The 25098-nt window shown below is 46.2% G+C and overlaps 1 protein-coding gene across 1 annotated transcript in view; it reads right to left on the bottom strand.

Annotated features, from left to right (window-relative positions):
* RYR3 (ryanodine receptor 3) overlaps nucleotides 1–25098 on the bottom strand; it is a 1933484-nt gene that overhangs the window by 505145 nt on the left and 1403241 nt on the right. Inside the window, exons 63-65 of the mRNA XM_078661960.1 lie at nucleotides 21141–21379; nucleotides 15491–15572; nucleotides 12524–12654 (exon numbers count right to left, since the gene is read on the bottom strand). Coding sequence (XP_078518086.1) covers nucleotides 12524–12654; nucleotides 15491–15572; nucleotides 21141–21379 — 452 coding nt within the window. The remainder of the gene's footprint in view (nucleotides 1–12523; nucleotides 12655–15490; nucleotides 15573–21140; nucleotides 21380–25098) is intronic.

The following is a 25098-nucleotide window of genomic DNA, read 5'->3' as shown; positions in this document are numbered from 1 at the left end:
CTAGTGAGCACCTTGCACCAGTCCAAACAACCACCTTTATGGTGATGGTTGTAAGTCAACCTTATAGACCAGCTATCCTAGTGGTAGCATGGACAGAACAGTCTTAGGCTAAAAGACTCTTGAGGGCATGTAAAGCCAGCTGTTTTACCATATGTAACCCCTTGAATATCAAATGAAAGGACACCACACAGGATACATATAAAATATATATGTATTTAATCACTAACACACTCCTCTGAACTCTTTATGAGGTCAGAGGCAAAAGCACATAACAAGTTACACTTAGAAATACTTTAAATAGCACAATTTACAGTTAGGCCCTAGGGGTGCGTAAAACCATATACTAAGTAAGTGGTATAAGGACCACAACTTGGGAAAGGAGAAGGCCTAGGGCCTAGAGAATCGCTGGGGCTACACTATCTGACCCTTAGGTTAGGAGTAGGAGGCCCACAGGCGGCGCGTGTGCAGTGTCTTTACACACACGCTGGAGTCAATGTTAAGTCAATGGGAACTTAGAAGGTAAGTAAATGAAGATTTAGGACACTTCCGGTCTAGCTAGGAGGGAACAGCTAGTAAATCTGGACACTAGGATAGTCAATCCCTACTGGAGCACAGAAGTGCTCGCGTTACCTCACCCACGGGCTGCGGGTGCATAGGTGTCAAAGTGTGTCGGGTTTCGTCATTGTTCTCAATGGAGCCTTGAAGAAAGATGCTGCAGGCGACCAGGAGGAAGATGTCCGGGTGGATCCAAGGGTGGATCTAGGATGAAGAGGACCTGAAAGCAGAGGGGACAGAGTCTATGTCACTAGCCAGTGACCGGGTGGAACCAGGGAGGAACCAGACGTCGTCGAGGAGCAATCAGGTGCGGATGTGAAGCTTGTCGTTACAGCCACGCGGACCAGGAGGCGTCGAGGACGACCAGGTGCTGGAGAGGAGCTGTCCCACGAAGTTTCTCGCAGATGGAGGGGTCGACTTCAGGAATGGAGCCAACAAGCCTAAGCAAAGGCAACCCACGCAGGATACATAAAAGGCTTCTGGTGCAGACCAGGAGGGTCTGAGGTACTTCACCTTTTCAGGGAAGCAAGTGCCAGTCTGTAGGAAACAGACCAGTGATGGATTTTCAAAGGAATCGTCGTCACAGGGCTACTAGCCAACTGGCCAGCAACCGGGACAACGCGTCGAGCAGAACACAAGCAGAAGGGCCCCACGCAGATCTCGTGGAGTGTTGAGGGCTGGTCTTCGGTGCAGGTGGAGCTCTGTGTCGGCGTGTCTCAGTCCCCAGTGCACAGCTTCGAGGATGCCTCAGGAGCTGCGCTGTTAGCAAGTTGAAGACTTTCCAAGTTGCCTGGTTCCACGGATTACGACGCCTTCCACGGAGCTCAGCTGTGCTGGAGTCGTGCAGTGGGGTCAGAAGAGTCCTAGAGTCGAGGTCTTGTTGGGCTCTGCACTCGAATTCCGGCGGGAACAGGGACAAAGCAAGCCGTTGAGTTGCTGGATGGTGCCTGGTTTCCCAGGGTGGTCACTCCTTGGCCACAAGGGAGATTCTTCAGTCTTCAAGTCGGTTGAATGTCGAAGGGTCCAGAGTTTTGTTTCAAGTTTCAGTTCAGGATCAAATCTAAAGTCTCCTGGGTCAGCTCCTATCTTTATACTACTAAAGGGGGCTGGGTTACTCACTAGGTCCCTCCTATGGGTGGGACCAGGAAGGGGGGTGGTTACACCCCCTTTCCTTTGTGCAGTTTCGCGCCAGAGCTGGGGCTGGAGTGCCCCAGCAACCGGTTTGAACTGGGGTATGCATGGAGCACCTAGTGTGCCCCAGGCATGTCTCATTCTATTCAGCCCTCCCTGTCCCAATAAACAAAATCCTGTCTGGGGTGGTGCTCGCACCTCTCCATGCAGGAAACCTATTTTCCAGGCCTCCCTCGCTGGAAGGACTCCCAGCAGCAGGAGGTCAGACTTGTGTCTGTGGCAGCAGCATCCATTCTGTGACGCTGGGGCTCTGGTTAACTTTAACCGGGATAGTCAGCAACAACATGTCTTCTCCCTCTAGAAGGGTGGAATGCTACCCCCGTCGCCAGAATTGGCGAGGGGGTAGTATTCCAAAGCGAAAGACACCTTACAATTAATGTTTAGATAAAGCCAAACCAAAGTTAGCATTCAACCGCAAGGATTATAATGCACTTAAGAGTATATGGTATGGCAATATCATAGAACAGCTATAAGGACATGGTTCCGAAAGCTGCAGACAGGCTCAGCTCATGCTAGAGCACCATCTCACACATAACCAAGCACTCTGCCTCCAGGATTGTTAAGGCCTGCCATAGGAGTGACTTATAGGTTACTGTGTGTCTATATTTAAGGGTAGATATAGGAATACTATACCTATGCAAGGGGTGATTACACGACCTTGCCCCAGCTGAGTGATCAGCCAGTTGTGTCAGTTTGAGTGGCCAGCCAGGGGTGGCATAATACATGCTGCAGCCCCTGGTAGGCCTTGGTTACACCTATGCTCTGAGTACCTAGGGTACACTTCTACAGGGGCTGATAAGGTGAGCCAATTCCCAATTGTGGATGTACCTAGAGTACATGGTGTGAGTTTAGAGAGAGTGCATCTGGGCTGTGGGTCTGATTAGCAGGCCCACAGCCACATCTAAGTCGAAAACCAGTAAAGCAAAAGCAAAAAGTGGGGGTGACCATAGGAAGCAGACCCACTCTCCTACACAACCCCACCCCCCCCCCCCCCAAACTTAGGGACATTAAACTAACCTTGACCAGTTGAGTCTTCATGTTCTAAGTGGAAATATCTGGAGAGTCCATCTGCATTGGCATGGTCAGTCCCAGGTCTATGTTTCACTGTAAAGTCCATCCCCTGTAGGGAAATGGACCACCTAAGAAGTTTGGGATTTTCACCCTTCATCTGATTTAACCATTGGAGGGGCTTGTGGTCTGTCTGAATCTTGAAATGAGTGCCAAACAAGTATGGCCTCAGCTTCTTCAGGGCCCAAACCACAGCAAAGACCTCCCTCTCTATAGCTGGCCAACGTTTCTCTCTAGGGGTCAGCCTTCTGCTTACAAAAGCAATGGGCTGGTCTTGACCATCTATATCCAGTTGTGAAAGTACAGCTCCCACACCCAACTCAGAAGCATCTGTTTGGACTATGAACCCTTTGGAGTAATCTGGACTTTTCAGAATAGGTGCAGTACACATGGCCTGCTTCAGGTCATCAAATGCCTTTTGACAGCTAACTGTCCACTGAACTTTCTTTGGCATCTTTTTGGAAGGTAAATCATTCAGTGGTGTAACAATGGACGCATAGTTTTTCACAAACTTCCTGTAGTACCCAGACAGGCCCAAGAAAGCTCTGACCTGTGTCTGGGTGATTGGAGGAGTCCAGTCTCTGATGGTCTGGATCTTGCTCTCCAGTGGTTGAACCTGACCCCCATCTACCAGGTGGCCCAGGTACACAACCTTGCTCTGCCCTATCTGGCACTTTGTAGCCTTGATAGTGAGGCCTGCCTTTTGCAGAGCCTCTAAAACATTCCTCAGGTGGACCAGGTGATCCTCCCAGGTGGAGCTAAAGACAGCAATATCACCTAGATAAGCTGCACAATAGTCATCCAGTCTTGAGAGAACTTGATTCACCAACCTTTGGAAAGTGGCAGGTGCATTTTTCAAATCAAAGGGCATTACCACAAATTGATAATGTCCTCCTGGGGTCGAAAATGCTGTCTTGGCTTTTGCATCATCAGCTAACCTGATTTGCAAGTAGCCTGCTGTCAGGTCAAACGTGCTCAAGAACTTGGCAGAAGCCAGTCTATCAATGAGCTCATCTGCCTTGGGGATGGGGTGGGCATCTGTCCTAGTGACAGCATTGAGACCTCTGTAGTCCACACAAAACCTCATCTCTCTCTTACCATCTTGGGTGTGAGGTTTTGGCACCAGGACTACTGGACTGGCCCAAGGGCTCTCTGAGGGCTCAATAACTCTGAGCTCCAACATCTTTTGGACCTCTGTCCTAATGCAGTCCCTGACATGGTCAGGTTGCCTGTAGATTTTACTCTTGACAGGCAGACTGTCACCAGTGTCCACCTCATGGGTGCACCAGCTTGTCTGACTTGGGGTCAGGGAAAACAGATGTCTGAAGTACTGAAGAACTTGTCTGCAGTCCTGTTGCTGATGTTCAGAGAGGCTGTCAGCAAAGACAACACCATCCACTGACCCATCATCAGGGTTCTGAGTAAGCAGGTCTGGGAGAGGGTCACTCTCTTCCTCCTGCCCCTCATCTGTAGCCATGAGCAAGCCCATGTCTGCCCTGTCGACAAATGCTTTTAGTCTGTTGACATGAAGCACCCTGTGGGGGCTTCTGGGAGTCCCAAGGTCCACGAAGTAGGTGACGTCTCCCTTCTGTTCAACTATTGTATGGGGTCCAGACCATTTGTCCTGGAGTGCTGCTGGGGCCACTGGCTCCAACACCCATACTTTCTGTCCTGGCTGGTACACAGTCAGCACAGCCTTTTGGTCATGCCAAGCTTTCTGAAGTTCTTGGCTGGCCTCAAGGTTTTTAGAAGCCTTCTCCATATACTCAGCCATCCTCGAGCAGAGACCAAGTACATAGTCCACTATGTCAAGTTTAGGCTTTTTGAGAGGTAACTCCTATCCTTCCTTCACAAGACATAGGGGTCCTCTTACAGGATGCCCAAACAAAAGCTCAAAAGGGCTGTAGCCAACCCCCTTTTGTGGGACCTGTCTGTAAGCAAACAGAAGGCAGGGTAAAAGGATGTCCCATCTTCGCCTCAGCTTTTCAGGTAACCCTTTTATCATCCCTTTGAGGGTCTTGTTGAATCTTTCCACAAGCCCACTGCACTGTGGGTGATAGAGGGTGGTGAACTTATAGTTGACACCACACTCCTTCCACATTGCAGTTAGATATCCTGACATGAAGTTTGCACCTCTGTCAGAGACAACCTCCTTTGGAAATCCCACTCAGAAGAAAACTCCAAGTAGGGCTCTTGCCACACCAGGAGCTGTTATGGTCCTCAGGGGAATAGCTTCTGGATACCTGGTGGCATGATCCACTACCACCAGTATAAATCTGTGCCCAGATGCTGTTTGGGGGTCCATTGGTCCTACAGTGTCTATCCCCACTCTCTCAAAGGGTACCCCCACCACAGGTAGTGGTATGAGGGGGGTTTTGTTGTGCCACCTGATTTGCCACTGGCTTGGCAGGTAACACAGGAGCGACAAAACTCCTTGGTATCTTCTGACATGTGGGGCCAGTGAAAGTGAGGGACAAGTCTGTCCCAAGTCTTGTTCTGGCCCAGGTGTCCTGCTAAGGAAATATCATGGGTCAAGGCAAGAAGGAAGCCCCTAAATTGCAGAGGAATAACCAACCTCCTGGAAGCACCAAGCTTGGGGTCTCTAGCCTCTGAATAAAGGAGCCCATCATCCCAATACACTTTATGGGTACCTTGAGCATTCCCAGCAGCCTCAGCAGCAGCCTGCTGTCTGAGGGGTTCAAGAGAGGAACAATCTAATTGAGCCTGCCTCAGATCTGCCCTTGAGGGTCCCCCTGTCCCAAGAAACTCAACCTGATCAGGTTCAAGTTCTTCCAGGACAGTTCCCTCTTGGATCTCAGAATCATCCTCCTGGGAGGGCTGATCCTCACCCTGAGGCAGGGGGAAGGCACTGCCTTAACGCTCTTGCTCTTTCTCTTGGGTAGTGTCTGGTCTATTGTTCCAAGATCCAGCACTTGTTCAGGTAAGCACTTTTTGGCCTGTGACCTGGTCACAGCAAGGACATGTGCTGATATTCCCAGCATTTCTGCATGGGTCCTATACTCCACCTCAGACCAAACTGAGGTTTCAAGATCATTACCTAACAGACACTCTACTGGAAGGTCTGCACTCACAACAACTTATTTGAGGCCAGTTACCCCTGCCCAGGAGAAGATAATAACTGCCATACTATGGGAGGTAGTGGCATTGCTAGCGTTGGTCACTAGGTAGGTTTCACCTAGTATGATCTGGTCAGGGTTCACAAAGTTAGGTGTCACCATAGTGACACTGGCACATGTGTCCCTGTAGGCCTGAGCCATCTTGTCATTAATAAAAGGTGTCTGTCTGTACTTGCTCAGATTACTGGGACTTACAGTAGAGGACATTGCTATGTCCCCATCTCAGACAAGAACAGCCTGGGTTGGTACTCTGACTAGGCCAGAGTCCACCTCTGTTCCCAGGGTTAACCCTACTACACCCTCTTGCTGGGAACCACCACTAACAGCTGGACTAGGGGGAACAGTTGCCTTAGGGGCAATGGTGGTTGGTGCTGTGCCCTTCTTGGTGCACTCACTAAACCAGTGAGAGACTGATTTACAGTATCCACACCAGGGCTTCTTTGGACCTTCTTGTTTCAGTTTTTTCTTTTTGGTGCCACCCTCCCCCTGTGCCTTTTGGGGGCCTGGTGAAGACTTCTGGTCTTTTTGTTTCTGCTCATTACCCTTCTGGTCTGCCTTTTTCTGATCACCCCCTTGGTTCTGGTTTTTCTGCTTGATCCTGGTTCTGACCCATTTGTCTGCCTTCTTTCCCAATTCTTGGGGAGAGGTCAGATCAGAGTCAATCAGGTACTGATGCAATAGCTGGTTTTGACAGTTGCTAAGGATTTGCTTTCTCATGATCAAATTATACAATCCTGTATAGTCCCTAACTTGACTTCCCAATAACCAGCCTTCCAGAGCCTTAGTGGCACAATCAACAAAATCAGTCCAGTCCTGAGTCTGTGTCTTCTGGGTATCTCTGAACATCAACCTATTCTGTTCAGTGGTTAGGCCAAACCCATCAATCAGAGAACTCTTCAGGACAGAGTAGTTGTTAGCATCCCCATCACTAACTGTGAGGAGCTTATCTCTACCTTTTTCAGAAAAGGAGAGCCATAAGATTGCTGCCCACTGACTTTGGGGTACCTGCTGCACTTTGCAGGCCCTCTCCAAAGCAGTAATCCACTTGTGGATGTCATCCCCTTCTTTATAGGGGGGCACAATCTTGCTTAGGTGTCTATTTTCATAGGACCTATCTTTATCCTTAGGGATATTGCTGCCATCAGTGGGTTCTAACCCACTATCTCTATGCTCTCTAGCACGAGCAAGCTTTTCTTTGGCCAGGGCAACCTCAAGTTCCTGTCTTTCAATCCTAAGAGCAGCCTCTCTCATCTTTGCCTCATGTTCCCTTCTCTGAGGGGAAGTCATCCCTCTCTGAGCAAGGCCATGAGAGCCATTTGAAGCCTGAGAGTAGAGAGAGTCCCTGGAGTGGGATCTCCCTCTTCTTTGCCCCTGGTTAAGCCCACTTGGGGGTCTGTATGAGGGCTGCTCACACTGACTCCCATGTATGCTTAAGTTAGCCTGGCTAAGTCTTCTGACTGGGGCCTGGCTGTTTGTCTCAGGATCAGAATCATCTTCCTCTACTTCATCTACCTCATCTGGTACTATAGTATCAGTGGTATCCTCTGTGGAGGGCAGAACTTCATCTGAGCTACCTGAAGCACCTGAGTCAGGTGTCTTTTGAGCATCATACTCTTCTAAGAGCGCAACTAAGAACTTTAGGGTAGGGTTTGAACCCTGTTTTAGCCTTCTAGAAGTACACAATTGTCGCAATTCTTGGAAGGCTAAGGCTTCATATCTTGAGGCAGTCCCCAAGGGATCTGTCTCTGCAGGCAGAGAACCACTGGGGTTCGCTGTCTGAGACATGGTTTTTAGTGAGGTGTGGTGTTGCACCTACCTAGGCTATGTGTTTTCCTACAGAACCTATCTAGGAGTTGTAGTCAGGGTGTGCTAGGCCCAGGCTCTACAACAGCTAAGTTCAGTAGAACTTAAGTATACTAAGACTTGTTTTTATAAGTACCTACATGGAGAAGTGTGGCTCACCGATTAGAGCGGCAGACCTTGAGGCAGAGGTCTGGCCCGGGACCAGGGTTTAATTCCCGACGCGGCAGGGTCTTGGGCTCAGTGTCCACGGACTCGATAATTCTCGCCTAGGACCCTAATCTAATCATGGGTCCCACTCTGCAACTCTGGGCAATAGCTTGCTTAATCTCCACAACGGCCCCGAAAGCGCTAGGATGCCTGGCCTCACCTTGTAGGTGCCGAGTAAGGGGCATCTCACAGGGAAAGCCAGGAAGGGTTCCACAGCGGTATACAGCACCAAGATACCTTCTAGGTGATAGTGCGCTTTACAAGTATACACACATTTACATTTACCTATGTGATCTTTCAAATGATATCTCAAGATTACAAGTGGTAAAACAACAGCAAGCTCTAATCCCAACCGCTGCACACCAATGTGAGAAGTTGGCCTGGTATATGATGTTCACTATTCTAGTGAGCACCTTGCACCAGTCCAAACAACCCTTATGGTGATGGTTGTAAGTCAACCTTATAGACCAGCTATCCTAGTGGTAGCGTGGACAGAACAGTCTTAGGCTAAAAGACTCTTGAGGGCATGTAAAGCCAGCTGTTTTACCATATGTAACCCCTTGAATATCAAATGAAAGGACACCACACAGGATATATATAAAATATATATGTATTTATTCACTAACACACTCCTCTGAACTCTTTATGGGGTCAGAGGCAAAAGCACATAACAAGTTACACTTAGAAATACTTTAAATAGGACAATTTACAGTTAGGCCCTAGGGGAGCGTAAAACCATATACTAAGTAAGTGGTATAAGGACCACGACTTGGGAAAGGAGAAGGCCTAGGGCCTAGAGAATCGCTTGGGGCTACACTATCTGACCCTTAGGTTAGGAGTAGGAGACCCACAGGCGGCGCGTGCAGTGTCTTTACACACACGCGGGAGTCAATGATAAGTCAATGGGAACTTAGAAGGTAAGTAAATGAAGATTTAGGACACTTCCGGTCTAGCTAGGAGGAAACAACTAGTAAATCTGGACACTAGGATAGTCAATCCCTACTGGAGCACCGAAGTACTCACGTTACCTCACCCACGGGCTGCGGGTGCATAGGTGTCAAAGTGTGTCGGGTTTCGTCGTTGTTCTCAATGGAGCCTTGAAGAAAGATGCTGCAGGCGACCAGGAGGAATATGTCCGGGTGGATCCAAGGGTGGATCTAGGATGACGAGGACATGAACCTCACCCACGGGCTGCGGGTGCATAGGTGTCAAAGTGTGTCGGGTTTCGTCGTTGTTCTCAATGGAGCCTTGAAGAAAGATGCTGCAGGCGACCAGGAGGAATATGTCCGGGTGGATCCAAGGGTGGATCTAGGATGACGAGGACATGAAAGCAGAGGGGACAGAGTCTAGGTCACTAGCCAGTGACCGGGTGGAACCAGGGAGGAACCAGACGTCGTCAAGGAGCAATCAGGTGCGGATGTGAGGCTTGTTATTGCTGCCACGCGGACCAGGAGGCGTCGAGGACGACCAGGTGCTGGAGAGGAGCTGTCCCACAAAGGTTCTTGCAGATAGAGGGGTCGACTTCAGGATTGGATCCAACAAGCCTAAGCAAAGGCAACCCACGCAGGATACACAAAAGGCTTCTGGTGCAGACCAGGAGGGTCTGAGGTACTTCACCTTTTCAGGGAAGCAAGTGTCAGTCTGGAGCAACCAGACCAGCGATGGATTTTCAAAGGAATCGTCATCACAGGGCTACTAGCCAACTGGCCAGCAACCGGGACAAAGCGTCGAGCAGAACACAAGCAGAAGGGCCCCACGCAGATCTTGTGGAGTGTGGAGGGCTGGTCTTCGGTGCAGGTGGAGCTTGGTGTCGGGGTGTCTCAGTCCCCAGTGCACAGCTTCGAGGATACCTCAGGAGCTGCGCTGTTAGCAAGTTGAAGACTTTCCAAGTTGCCTGGTTCCACAGATTCCGACGCCTTCCACGGAGCTCAGCTGTGCTGGAGTCGTGCAGTGGGGTCAGAGGAGTCCTGGAGTCGAGGTCTTTTCAGGCTCTGCGCTCGAGTTCCGGCGGGAACAGGGACAAAGCAAGCCATCGAGCTACTGGATGGTGCCTGGTTTCCCAGGGTGGTCACTCCTTGGCCACAAGGGAGATTCTTCAGTCTTCAAGTCGGTTGAATGTCGAAGGGTCCAGAGTTTCGTTTCAAGTTTCAGTTCAAGATCAAATCTAAAGTCTCCTGGGTCAGCTCCTATCTTTATACTATTAAAGGGGACTGGGTTACTCAATAGGTCCCTCCTATGGGTGGGACCAGGAAGGGGGGTGGTTACACCCCCTTTCCTTTGTGCAGTTTCGTGCCAGAGCTGGGGCTGGAGTGCCCCAGCAACCGGTTTGAACTGGGGTATGCATGGAGCACCTAGTGTGCCCCAGGCATGTCTCATTCTATTCAGCCCTCCCTGTCCCAATACACAAAATTCTGTCTGGGGTGGTGCTCGCACCTCTCCATGCAGGAAAACTATTGTCCAGGCCTCCCTCGCTGGAAGGACTCCCAGCAGCAGGAGGTCAGACTTGTGTCTGTGGCAGCAGCATCCATTTTGTGACGCTGGGGCTCTGGTTAACTTTAACCGGGATAGTCAGCAACAACATGTCTTCTCCCTCTAGAAGGGTGGAATGCTACCCCCCGTCGCCAGAATTGGCGAGGGGGTAGTATTCCAAAGTGTATGACACCTTACATGACATGCTTAGATAAAGCCAAACCAAAGTTAGCATTCAATCGCGAGGATTATAATGCACTTAAGAGTATATGGTATGGCAATATCATGGAACAGCTATAAGGACATGGTTCCGAAAGCTGCAGACAGGCTCAGCTCATGCTAGAGCACCATCTCACACATAACCAAGCACTCTGCCTCCAGGATTGTTAAGGCCTGCCATAGGAGTGACTTATAGGTTACTGTGTGTCTATATTTAAGGGTAGATATAGGAATTCTATGCCTAAGCAAGGGGTGATTACACGACCTTGCCCCAGCTGAGTGATCAGCCAGTTGTGTCAGTTTGAGTGGCCAGCCAGGGGTGGCATAATACATGCTGCAGCCCCTGGTAGGCCTTGGTTACACCTATGCCCTGAGTACCTAGGGTACACTTCTACAGGGGCTGATAAGGTGAGCCAATTCCCAATTGTGGATGTACCTAGAGTACATGGTGTGAATTTAGAGAGAGTGCATCTGGGCTGTGGGTCTGATTAGCAGGCCCACAGCCACATCTAAGTCGAAAACCAGGAAAGCAAAAGCAAAAAGTGGGGGTGACCATAGGAAGCAGACCCTACTCTCCTACACTGATGTCAGTGCGAGAGGGGGGCGTCTAAGTACTCGGACGACATCATCCTGGCGATCATGACGCCGACGACAGATGCGGAGCCGCAGACAACGCCTACAGACGCGCAGGGGTACTGCTGATCAAAACTTTCCGGATCCATTCTGATCCCTGGGGATATTCTAAGGTAAGGAATCTAACTAACGTGTTTCTTTCAGATTAAAATCTCAAAAGCTTTCACTGGGATGGCATTTTTGTGTGTGAAAGTTTGCGGCTGAGGGCCGGCCCACTGTTGAGGCCCATAGCCTCTGGCTCTCTACATGGATAGTCTCTAGGATTTATGTGTTTTGATGCTCACTAATATTCACACAGTCTCCGAGAGACAACTCTCTTTTGTGTATTTAATATATAAACTGGCTTGCTTGTACTAGGTGATAATATTCCAGTAGATCAGATGTATGGTTTTAGAACAAGAGGCAATGAGAAAGCCTTGTCCAGAAAGGCTAACCTAAACAAGTTGTTCTTCACAGACAGGCTGGCAAAAGCATATTGATCTAGTACACCTAGATCACCAAAGCCATGAGAGGAAAATCCACAACAGAATCAAAAATGATTTCAGCAGACACAAGGAAGGAGCCAATGTGAAAAAGTAAAGTTAGGGCTGGACACTAAAATGGGATTGATTGATAAGATTAGAGCAAAACTACCCAGGAGCATTTTACATTTGCTATGATTTACAGATGAAGGTAAATAATATGGTAACATGCATGTTTGCACTCTCTTTGTGTTTATTATGCTCTAATTGTCCTATGTTTCATGTGCACTAACCATCAGCTTGAACGGGTGTCAAGTCTGACTGCAAACCACAAATAAGGACAATTTGCTCTGGGTTCTCAAGAGATTTTCGTGTGCAGACCCAATTCAGTCAATTTTAGTGTTGTTCTTTAGGTGCAAATTACCCATAAACAGAGTATGTGTTATTGTAAATGGAAGAGAATTGGTCATGGTACTGGGGACTGCCAGTCATTAACTGTCATTAACACTCCATAAAAGAAAGGAAAAAATTGAAGAATATGCAAAAAACTAAGAATCTCATCCCCGTTCAGTACAATATTAATGCTCGACAAAAAATGTGTCTGAACACATTTTCAAAAAGTGAGGAAGGCAATACACTTGGCAGTGTGTGGTTCAAACTAACAACAAGGAAAAACAAATCATTCTAAGTCTCAAGCTAACAGTTTACCTGGCTATTATCAACAACCAGTTACTCAAGAGGATTCTCCCATGACTGTTATTATGTTCAAAAGTTACTTACTGGCTCTTTCCCTGGCAGTCTTTGTGTTGAACACCGACAGGGGATTGTTGTGATTCAGAGATGGTTCAAGGAAAGCAACAGGAATGGCCCCAGCTAGAGCTGCTAAGCACTCTCCAAGCGAAGGACGTTGCCTGTCACAAAGAGAAAAGGCATTGACATGCGAATCTTCTATACATTGGACTACTCCACAGACCTTCACGCTGTATAATAACAGTTGCAAGGCAGACTTTCTAAAGGGAATCTTTCTGTTACTTACGGAGGTATGGGAGCAGCAGGTGTACAACCATGCATTATTCTTTATTTTCATCATAAATGCATTACGGATTACAGTCCAGAAAATCAATTCATACATTTTCTGGCTGTTACCACCTTTGCGTTCATTCGAGCCCCTCTTTGAATGCTAATATAAAGAAAACGGCTGAACTCATATACATCAAATCAAAAAAAGGACGCATTCTCAGTAAAGTTATAGCTCTCTGGCAAATTTGAGGTAATTTCATCCAGCCATTTTTCTATATCGGAGAGCAAACTTTAGTAAGGGAATTAACATGGCAATCAACATTTTGAGACCCCTTCCCCTTTTTTTGCCCCCCTACACCTTTTGACGGGTCACTGTGATTCTCTCCATAAAGAAGCTGGGGTAGGTGACCCTTTTTTTGTAAAAAATAAAATACAAACATATATGTATATATGTGGGTATGTATGTCTATTACAACGTAATGTTTTAAACTCTAAAAAAGACTGAATTCACCAGTTATAGTTATAGTTATCTCAAGTAATTATGACTCGTGTCTTAAGTTAACTATAACTTGCACGCCCGCCATGCACAGTTTTCTCATCAATCATTTCCCTGCAAATGTTGCAGTGATATTATCAGTGATTTAATAGAAGATGTCATGACTGATGTAATATGTGGGGTAATCAGTAGTGTATGGTGATTGCATGAGATATAGTTACTTTAGGGCACAAGTTATAGTTACTGGAGATAGCTATAACTGCTGGATTTCAGTGCTTTAGAGTTTAAAATGTTACGTTGTCACTAAACATTACACCTTACTATGATGTTAGTTTTTTCAGTAAATTTCTAGTTTTTTTTAACTTAAATGAATATTTAATTGCCATTCTTAAACCAACCCCCAGCCACGCAGGCCTGTGGCTAGCCCCCTGCATGCAGCCACACCCACCCTGCACACAACCTCCATTTGTGCACAGTGGGGGGTTGGCCACAAGGCCTGGCCTGCAACCAGGCCCCGGGCTTAACCCCCAAAAAGGTAGCCAGCCCCACACGGTGCAGTGCATTTGGTCATGCACGGTGGGGGGGTGGGTTGACCCCCCCCCGAATAATAGGCACATAATCCATTGATTTTGATTCGTCAATGCTCACTGGAGCAACAATCGGTTGTTTTAACAAGTTTGTATGTTATGGCGGATTGATGGGGTTTATATATTATACAGGGGTACCTTTGAGAATTAGCCCACTTGGGCGGAATTGTGCGGCTGCACTGTACCAATGATTTAGTGAAAAAAGAATAAGGTCTGTGCACGGGAGAAAATGATGCTGATGTACTGCGCTGAAATACAGAGATAAGCGCATTTTAAAATAATGGGTTTATTTTGAAATACAATTCCCCATATTTCGTCAGACTCTAAAAAATATGTTATACCAAAAAATATGTTATACCAATTATTGTAATTGTATTCAATTTCTCAAATGCGAAATGACTCTCTTATGTACATGATTTGAAACAGACAAAGAGTATGTTTGCTATTATTTCCTATTTTTAGTTTTTGGCTCGTAACTTTGGAAGGGCAGTTTGTGAATAGCAATGGGCTTACTGTTTTATGGGTGAGTGTACAACCCTCTCTAAACCCTTCTCTGACCCTCTCGTGACCCCTCCTTACTCCTCCCTAAACCCCACCCCTTTAGTAATAAATATTCCTCATGTTCCAGTCACTTTGCTGTGTTTCTTTCACATTTAATTCTAAAACATATACTTGTGTGTGCGGAGCCTCAGCAGTCAGGTGGAGATCTCCTCACAGAGAGATAGGACAGGCTGAGGCCAAACCTCCACACGTACGTTTGGGAATAGCATTTTGCTGTATGTTTTGTAGTAGTACAACTGTAGTACTACAATATATACTACAAACTGCAGTTTATTTATAGGCCCCTACGTCTTTTCTTCTTTTGAAAGTTAACAGAGGTCTCAACAAACGTACATGCTGAAGCAGTGATGGCCCGAATCATAAAGCATTTTCTGAAAGTAGTCACCTTAAGGTTTCAAGGCGCTGGGGGCTGTTGGGAAGATTTTGTGAGCTATTGCCCTGAGTCAAATATGCTGAGCTGAGCTGCCGTCGGGGATTGAACCATGATCCCCGCGCGTTGGAGTCAGCCGCTCTGGCCACTGCGCCACACCTCTCCTTAAGTTTCGACTTAGACCCTCAGTCTAGTAGCAGCACTATTTGGGTACATTAAATCAAATGGGGAAATACAGATGCCGCATGGGATGGTTTTTCACCCAATGCAGTTTTACTTCCCTATTCAGAGTCTTGCAGATCAGGATACGACACAGTGCAATAATACTGACTATTTTCTTCACTGTGAGCTGGAAATCTAAGAAATGTGTACTTTTTTCTAGAACAAATATCTCTGAGAAAAATATCCAGGTCAGTACAAAAACTTGTTCGAGCTCATTCTACATGACTGGCCAATTTGCACTGAGGCTTACCCAAGCAAGAACACTTTTTGCAAATGAAACCCTGTTTTCATCCAGTAATAAGAAATATCTGTGAATGCATAGCTTTATACAAACCAGGTGTGAATAACTGTTGTCTAACACTATACTTTCCAGCAAAGGGACATCCCCCTCTAAACCTCCCTGCTTGGCATAACTTCAAGCAGCTCATTTGGCTCATACAATGCCACTCTACTCTTAATGAGCTTTGCCTTCATGATCTTACCACCCATACCTTTCCACGTAGATGTTCTTTCCGGTCCCCAGGGAGTAAAGACTGCACAGGATCCGGTAGCATGACACCTGCACGTCGTCCACTAAAAATAAAAAGTTGTACTTAATGCTTTATAGCGAAACATATGCACAGCTACTCAATGTAGTCTAGGTTCAGAAGAGATTTTTTATGTGATACATCTCCCACGTGCTACATTTCAAAGACAAGATCTATAAGTCCATTATTTCCTCACACATCATCTTCCATTGCTTTATCTACCATAGCTGCATCTCCCAGTGATGCTTATCGAATTGTCACATCTTACACCCCTACATATCTCATCTGCCAAGGCTTCATCTTTGAACACCACATCTCCTACTAGTAGATCTATGAATTCCAAAATCACAATTTTTCACATCTACTAATCTCATGCCTCCCATTCCATACCTACATCTCTCAATACTATATATTCAAACCCCATTCCACTCTGCCTGCAATGCAGTATCTCTTGGTTGTGGTTGGGGAAGAGCATGGGCGTATCAGAAACTCGACGTACCAGGACTGGCTTTGGCCACACTGAGGAAATGAGAATAATGGTACAGTGATCCACCTTAACCTTTCTCAGTACCCTTGAGATCAGGAGAAAAGGAGGAATGGCATATGTACAGGCGCTGGATCATTTGGTCAAAAAGGCATTGCCCTTGGTTTCTGGTTGTCAAAACATGTTGGCATAGTACCAGCATTTCCAACTGCTCTGGGTTGTGGAGTCCTGAGTGGGGTGATGCCATATGTAGAAGATATCATCCACTTGATCCTGGTGGAGTTCCCACTTGTGGCAATCTGATAGGTACGACTGAGTGCATCGGCCTGATGGTTCGGGCCAGCTGGTAAATGTTCCAGGGTGATGTTGCAAATAGAGGCAGGCATCTCGCTCATCCTTGCTTGGAGATGTAAAATATCAATGCCATGTTTTCTATGTCGATGAAACCCACCTGGCCTGCCAATCTCAAGCGGGAACTATTGTAGGCCAAGTATTATGGTACAAAGCTCCAAGATATTGATATGGAGCCTCTTTCTGTAACCGACTAGAAGCCCCGGTCGAGAGCTCCTGCATGTGACCTTCCCAGCCATCCATGGAAGCATGAGGCCTCAGTAGAGATTTGCAGAAAACCATCAACATTGCAGTGTCTGCTTCAATCTTCTTGTGACATGGACACTGTTATCCCATTATTTGTCCAGTTTTGTTGCATGGATCTCATCCGGAGTCTGCAAAAAGGTATAAGCCCTAGGCAGGATTGCATCAGAGCCAGCAAAGATTGTACTGCCTGTGACTGACTGCTTGATAGAGAAGGTTTGGCCATGGCTTGGAGCTTTCTTGACCTGTATGCGGAGGGAAAGGACATTCATAACTGAGTGCTCAGTATTGCTCTCAAAACCTGCAGTCTTGTTTGAGGTTCCACAGAGGACTTGTCGATATTTACTGTTGCCCTACCCTCTTCACAAAGTGAGAGCAAGAGAGGACCTACCTAGTTGCAGTCTCCCAAATCAATATCCATACACAAAAGGGCAACCAGGCGAAAAAGAAGAAATGAAGAGACCCGCTTGGAAGGCCTACTCGGAAATCCAAAGATTTTGGAACAGATGCATCACCCACTCAAAAGTGGCTTGCTTCATCATTGGTGCCTATCCAAACCCTGGTAGGATAGTATCAGCAGGGCAGACTCAACCTCCAATGGGAGTTCTTATAGAAGATATTTCTCTAGATAAATCAAGGGTCCAGTTGAAAAAAGAAACTTAAAAATGCCTTGAGGTATACCAAGCCAGAATTACTCTTTAATAATAGGTTACCAAAGTTATGCTTACAAACAAGTCCAGGGTTCTAATTGAGCATTAGTATCTCAATCACCCCTGATTTGTGCCAACATGTTTCGGCCCTCGCACTGATTCCATGTGGGTCTGGGCCTTGGTCAGGGCTGCATCTACGTGTTCCTGCCTTTCTCTACATGCATTTTATTCATATCAATGAGGTGTAAGGCTTTCACCTGAATCTGTGTCCTTTTAACTTTGGAGGGACCCTATTTAATCTTGTTTCAGGGGTCATGCGTGTCTGGCAGAGGGAACCCTCCTGTAGTAGTACAAAGGCCAAGGATTCGGTTCCACTCATCACCTAGACGTGTTGCTCAGACCACTGCCAAACCTCAGAAATTAGAAGGACCCAGTGTGAAAAATAGGCTATGTTGTCTCAAAGGGAATCTAGTTGAACAAACCATGTGTATGATATAATCTTCCCATTTGTCATTTTCTTCGTCACCTCCTACGAAGAATTCACCATATTAATGTAAATCTGAATACACGTACTGTGGTGAATCCCCATCTTCAATATCCTTAGTAATTGGTGGGACCAATGGTGGTGTGACAGCTCTGGGAGGTGTGTCCATATGAAGTGAAGGAAGTGGAGGTGTTACAAGTGGCAGAGGTGGAGGAGGTTGAGGCAGAGCAAGGGTAGGTTGTCCCACAAGTTGTTGCAGGAACAATCTTTAGAAAATTTAAATTTTCTGCTGCAGAGTGGACAAGAACTTAAATAGCAATTGTGTGACTGCTGGTTCTGTATAGTAGTGATGAGGTATGTAGGATTTCAAAACAGTTGTTTGCTTCAAAGTGTGGCTGATATTCATATTCCTGGTAGGCTACCTCCTCATCCAAGGGCTCTTCCTCAAACCCAAGGACATAACACACATTCAACTGTGTTGGACTGCAGGCCGTCTTTGAAGTGTTTTCATTGTTGTGGTCTATCTCCAGCTCAGAATTTAGAATCTGGTTAGGTAGGCATGCTGCCACCTTCAAGGATGAAAAGGTGGCTACTGCTGGATCATCTGTCATCAACACTGTCACTGAGGAGGTCGTCAACGATGTTGAAATTGTAGGTCTTATTGCTGGATCTGTCATCAACAAAGTGTGTTGGGCCATTGTCCAAAGTGTCATCATAATCAACGGTAGAATGATAGAAATCTTTGGGACAGTCACCTAGAGTCATCATCAAGAATGGTCTCATTGTCGAGGGGGATGGTATTGTTGACAAACGTCTGGTCATCTGTGGAGTCATCATCGATGATGACCTCCTTATGGTTGTCAATAAGGGTCCCATAGTTAACAGAGTTGTTGTTGACATAGTTGTTGATGATGTCATTGATGACAGTGGCTTCTTTCTCATCGCCAACAGTGACAATAGAAAAGCCACTGGTGAGGTTGGCACTTTATTCAGGACGTGCATGGAGCCGGATTTTCACACATTTTTTTGTTTAGCATGATAATGTACATCCTCCTGAAGTTTTTTCGTGAAGGAACACAAGTTAATTCCTGTGAGAAGGTGGCTTTAGGCACTGTAGGGTGCAAGTCCAGATCTGGAAGATTCCTTTTTGGCACTGTTTTCGTAAAAGTGCTTGGTGGAGCACTTTCTATAGAACTAATGATAGGATTAGTTCGCCCTAAGCCAGAGGGGGTCCCTAAAGGTGGACCATTGTGGCTAATAGTCCTGTTGTAGGGAGACCTGTAAGTCAGATCTTTGAGCCCTCAAACACCCATCAGGGTGTCGTGCTTCATCTTCGTCAGGCTGGCGCTGCAATGCCTGACGGGCCTGGGGGCTCTTTGTCGGAGATCTTTATGTTCTGAGGATGCCGTATAGATAAATGCAAGTGAGGGGGTAACCAGTGAAGGGTGTGAGAGGTGATTAAAATAGGCTCTGGTATCCAAAGGATAACATTTTATAGGGAGTATATACCAGGTCTAGCTAAAAGTAGTGGTGCTATCATATGGTCTTCAAATACCAGGATAGCTTCTAATTGGGTGTGGTCAACATGTTTCGTGTCCTGTATGCCCCGAAGTCGGGTGGCACTTTGTCAGGACCAGAAGTGAGTGCGGTATACCCATCTAGGGGTTTGGGTCTCCCTCTCATAGGGGCCGCCCTAATCAAGTTGACTGGCTTGTCTCTTCAGGAATACTGGCCTACTGTTCCACCTCAATTGAGGTTGGATATGTTCCTTAGGAAAGGCAAAGGGTCCCGATCATTGTGAGGGGCCCTCTTAGGCAGTCGGGACACATTGGTCTCACATAACCTCCTCTGTCGTCCTGTAATTATGGAACCACCCCCCAAAGAAGGTACATCCCCCTTAGTAGGAGCATACTTCTTTTTCCCCAGTTACAAGCTCCTCTCCTATCCTTCAGAGTTTTACAAGGAAAAGTCTGAAAAACGTCACAGTATGAATCCTTCTAAACTGGATAGAGGCAATAAAAATATTGCTTATGTGGACAATGAATATAAATCTTTTCTGTCGTGTGATAGAGCAGTGCTTGAAAATAGATCGTCTCTCTCTCTGTCAGTCATGATGAAAGTTGGTGACAGAGGAGAGGTCTTTTCTGGGGCTTTCTCAGAAAATGACCCCAAAACATCTTACAGTACTCTGAAAGACAAAGATAGGGCTCGGTCAATCCCAGGGTAGACCGGGAAAGTAACAGGTCAGAGGCTTGAGCAGAGCTCTTCTCCTGAGCTCCCTCACAAACGACATAGAGTAGTAATCTGACCTATTGTGGGCTCTAGAGGGAGTAGGAGAGCTGAGCGCTACCACCTCATTAGCTGTAGTTGGATTCTTGCAAATGAGGTGATTGTGCTCCTAGAGAAAAACGGTTGTTGTGTGGCCATTTTCAACACTGTTTACTGATAATTAAAGTTACCAGGGATTCCCAGCCTGACGAGGAATGATTCAAGCAGGTGAATATCTCAAATATTCAAAGTGGAGAACTAAACCTCCCTACAATAAATCTCTTAGTGCTGCATCTCCTCTTAGTACATCTTTCAACACCATATATCACAACACTGCATCTTAGAACACTGCATCTCACAATGCTAACTCACATCTCCCAAAGCATCTCAAACCTCTGATCGAGGCTACCAACATACATTTTTCTATATCTGTATATCTAATTGTGCCTTTACGTTGAAATTCAAGAACGACAGGCACATTCACGCCTTCATCCACCCTGCAAGGAAGTAAACATCCCTGAAATATGTTGTGTATTGTTTTGTGATGTCACTGGATTACACAACTAATTGTTGAGTGCACTTTAAATGATATGGTCTGCTGTGTTTTATGATGCTACTTGATTACACAGTTGATTGGTCGCTGTGGACTGCATGAAGATTATATAACAGTAACAAGTAATATGAAAACTAATGTATTCTCAACCGCAAAAAGGAATTGCTGTAACAATAAAGGACACAAGAGTACAAGCCCATTGGCAGCCTCTTGATATACCTGTTGGGAGACTTTATTCTTTATAATATCCCAGTGTAATGACATCCAAAAGAAAATGTGGTACCAACCAAACAACAGCCCTTCTTTCATCCAAACCACCTCTTTGATTCACAAACCCTTCTTAGCCATGTCTGTCCCATCTCTCTTCAACCACCATCTTTTGAATACTTTACCCAATCTTCATTGTAATTTTAATAGTAACATACTGGTTGAGAAGGAAAAAACACCACCTTGGTGATCTCAAGTATCATTATTAATAGAGGTGACCATTGAACTCTGCAATAGCATATCAATATCATACAATCACTGTTGTTAATGTCCTGGCTATTTCATGGACATTGTGTGCACAAACCAATACTTACACAGCAGATCAACGCCAAACTGGTGCTGAGCAATGTGTTCAAACATGGAGGTCAGGATGGGTAGCAGGGCCACAGTGGTGTAATTGATGTTCTGAGACACTCCTTTCATCTGAGTTCGTGAATGTGTGAACTTTCCCAACTTGAGGTTCTCCAAGATCTTCTCTAGGTCCTCTGCAGCATTTTCGAAGAATGAGCGCACTCCAGCTTTCACCAGCTCCGAGCCAGACTTCATCACCGTACTGCAAAATATCAGCGGTTACTATAAATGTGTAATTGAGGCTGGACAGGAAACTACAGCACAGTTCCCAGACCTGAAGCATACTCAACAAATATACTACTTTTGCCAAGTGGCACTAATGTTATGAAATCGCAGTTTTCTCATTGAAGGGAGGAATGTTATTTATTGTTTTACAATTTGAGGAGATCCTAAGCCTCTACATGTTCTCTTCCATCATTTCTGGCCACTCCCCTGAAGCCTTCTATCTATGAAGAGCCTTTCCCGCTTCACTTTTTAACCCTTTAATGTCCGCTTCTCATATTCCAAACTCCTACCCTTTATCCTTCAAAGCAATTTACCAGTAAAGGCATACCCTAGTCCCTAGGTAGATGTTGTGGTGTGGACTGGGCACAATAATATGCTTGTGAAAAAGTATGACTACGCCGTCAATCAACAGTACTGGCAGTTTGCTCAAACATTTTGCAGACACTAGCATAACAATACATTGGGTCTGATTTACAAATTGCGCTTTGTAGTACGGGTTATAGTACTAAAATAAGTACTACAAAATGCAATTCACAAACTACGTACAGAGTTTTAAGCCTCTGCCTCACATATACTATGTGCTTGAAGTTCTCCGCATCAACTGTAAAGTCTCTGCACACATAAGTATATGTTTTCGTACTAGATGTGGGAGGGAGTTAAGGAAGTAGGTGGGGAAAAGGACAGCTTTACTACAAAAGGAGACGGGATAAGGAAGGATTACTTGGGATTTAGGGAGGACCAAGAGGGGTCTACATAGAAACGTCACCCAACCACACAAGAGTAAGCCAATTCCTTTACGTTTGGGCAGAGACATATAACTGACACTTTTGTAGTAAATATACACTCTCTGTGGCCGATTCACGAACGGACTTACAAGTAGTAAAGTTACGAGTGTGGAGAATTTAATTTGAAGAATTGGAGTGGCAAATCGTTTTAAGTGCAAGGTGTTTAGGAACGGAGTGAAATTCCTTTACATATCAGGAAGGAACCATGCCTGTTGAAATTAAAAAAAATTACTGAAGATATGGCCTTTTAATATCCCAAACCTTTTTGTCATGTTTTTCAGCATCTGTGTTTTTTAACAGCGCCAAAAACCTATGCCAGGGTGTACATTGTACTTTATAAAATATTGGAAAAACATAATGTAAGAAGTTGGGTTACTGCTTGAGGGGGGTGAAATCCCTCTAAAAGCAACATCCACAATTCTTCTCAGGGTGAAATCACAAACAAACTTTTAATTAACCTGTGCTCAAACCTTAGATAGCTTGGCACAGAGAAGTCAGACTCAACTTAAAGGGAATTTGTAAGATACTTGTGCAATACTTCAAACCGTGATACAGTGCGAAGACACCACAAAAAGAGCACACAAAAGAGTAACAAAAATAGAGTTATTTTTAATAAATAAAACAAGATCTGAATGACAACATCCAATCTGTAGAACTGATGATATTCAATTTAAACGTTTTTACTAAAAATAGCAACAAATGGCGTGAAGCCCCAACTGTGGATATCTAGTCATGCAGGACCGGGACAAAGTCACACATTCAGGACGACCATGATGGAGCGCAGGCCGGCTACAGGGACCCAGTTAGGCCTGCTGAACAAAAGTACCTTAAATCCTGCAGAGTGTTGCGTGGATCCGAATCGAAGTTGAGGCATGCAGCCGAAGCGATGCGCCAGTTCCGAGATGTGGCAGCGATGCAAGGGCCTACGTCATCCTCGAAAATCCCTCGATCGGGCTCGCTATGCGAAGCCCTGCGTCGAGGATTCTGCACGTAGTCGGGGCGGTATGACAGTTCCGAAAAGCTGCAAGGCTGCCATTTGGGGTCTGCTGTCGAGGCTGCCATCGACAAGGGATGTGAATTCCTGTGCTGAAGATGCATTATGCAGTCTGGCATGCAGGCAAGTGCCACTTTTTGACATTATCACCCCCACTTTGCGCTCACTGGTACTGATGTTGATTGGTAGTGCACTGGGTCCCTGCTAAGCAGTTCCCAGTGCCAGTGCTCTTTCACTTAGACCAAGACAAATGTCAGTTTCAACACAATTGGCAAGGACTTAAGCACTCTTGTAAATCCCTTGTAAATGGCACCCCTGCTACCCAGGGCATGGATACTAAAGAGGACCGTAGCATGTATTATGCCACCCTAAGGGACCCACACACAAACTACATGCAGCCTGCCATTGCAGGGTGCGTGAAATTATGCAAATCATTCTGAAAACATGACATGGCACACTCACTGTGTGCCATGCACCTGTACACTGAATGTACTATATGTAAATCAACCCATCAGCAAGCCTTAGAGCCCTGAGGTAGGGGGCATTATATTACCTGTGAGGGCGCATCTGCATGAGTAGAGGTGTCCCTGTAATGCCTAGTTCCATTGATAAGTGCTACGCCAACAAATGATGGACGGAATGCTGAATGAATCATACATTCACCCCAGTCAAGAGATTTGGGTTAAATCCATCGTTCTTTTGCTCACCATGCCACCCCAGTTTTGATCCAGCCATATGCAAATCAGTCTTGACCCTGTGCCTCACGGGAACAGTCGAGACCGAACTGCAAAGCCAGGTCCTCCCTGGACATGGAAACAAGCATCCTGGGACCGGTTTCAGGGTATGTCACCCTTCTTCAGCCAGGCTAGCTTGAATCCAGTGGCACAGTGAGCAAGGGACCCACGTCTGGACATACCCGTCCCACTTAGGGCAGAAGTGTTTCAGCAAACAAATGATGGACGGATACCCAATACTCTGGGTAACAGAGCACTTGCAGCAACCAAGGCTTATTTAGTGTCCAGTTGGGACACCATCACTGTCAAAACCAACTTGCACAATGAGGAACTTCAGGACCAATGAGGCCTACACTGAGAGTGGCCCCGCTGTCTTGGTTTCTTCCCCTATGCAGGTCTAACTGAGAACCATGAGAGCCTCCAACGTAAGTGGCCAGCCAACAAACACCTCTGCACCACAGCCCAGGTTCACGACAACCGACTGTGCCCCCTTGCTCCAAAGACCCTCATGACCCAAGCTCCCTTTTGGGTTCTGCCATACTTGTTCCCAAGTCGCCCCTTACAGCCTTCTTTCTCTAGGTGCCCATTGACTTCAACAGTGTACCGCTTGTGGCTACCAACCTCCCCCAGCACCTCTGTACCCACACCCGCCAGGGCAGGTAAACTAAAACTGCTGGTGGTTCTTTGGGCCTTGGCCCCCTAGCACCTTAAGTTCCAAAGGTCACCCACAAACTTCGACTACAAGTACATTTTTTCAGTATATCTCTTTCCTCCCATAGGATGTTTACCTCGTTTGAGGTTCATGCCTCAAAAACAGTATTTGGGTATTTTACTGTATTCTTGTGAAGTCTATAACTCCAAAAATACTTACCTGTTTCCGATGATCTTGGTGTCTAAAAATATATTAAAATCTGTGTTATTTTTAGAAATTGGTCTCGGATTGCTTCTTGACTGTGTGTACCATTTATTTAATCTGTGTGTGCAACACACAGTGGCTCAATGGTTAGAGCGGCAGACCCTGATGCAGAGGACTAGCCCGGGACCAGGGTTCAATTCCCCGCCTCGGCGGGTCTTGGGCTAAAAAATTCCACGGACCTGATAATTCTCGCCTCGGTGCCTATTCCAATCATGGAGTCCCACTCTGCAACTCTGGGCAATAGCTTGCTTAATCTCCACAACGGCC

Source organism: Lissotriton helveticus, chromosome 9 (assembly GCF_964261635.1).
Source record: "Lissotriton helveticus chromosome 9, aLisHel1.1, whole genome shotgun sequence".
Lineage (NCBI taxonomy): Eukaryota > Metazoa > Chordata > Amphibia > Caudata > Salamandridae > Lissotriton > Lissotriton helveticus.
The sequence above is the reverse complement of the archived record's forward strand: the minus strand, read 5'-3'. Positions and strand labels throughout refer to the sequence as shown.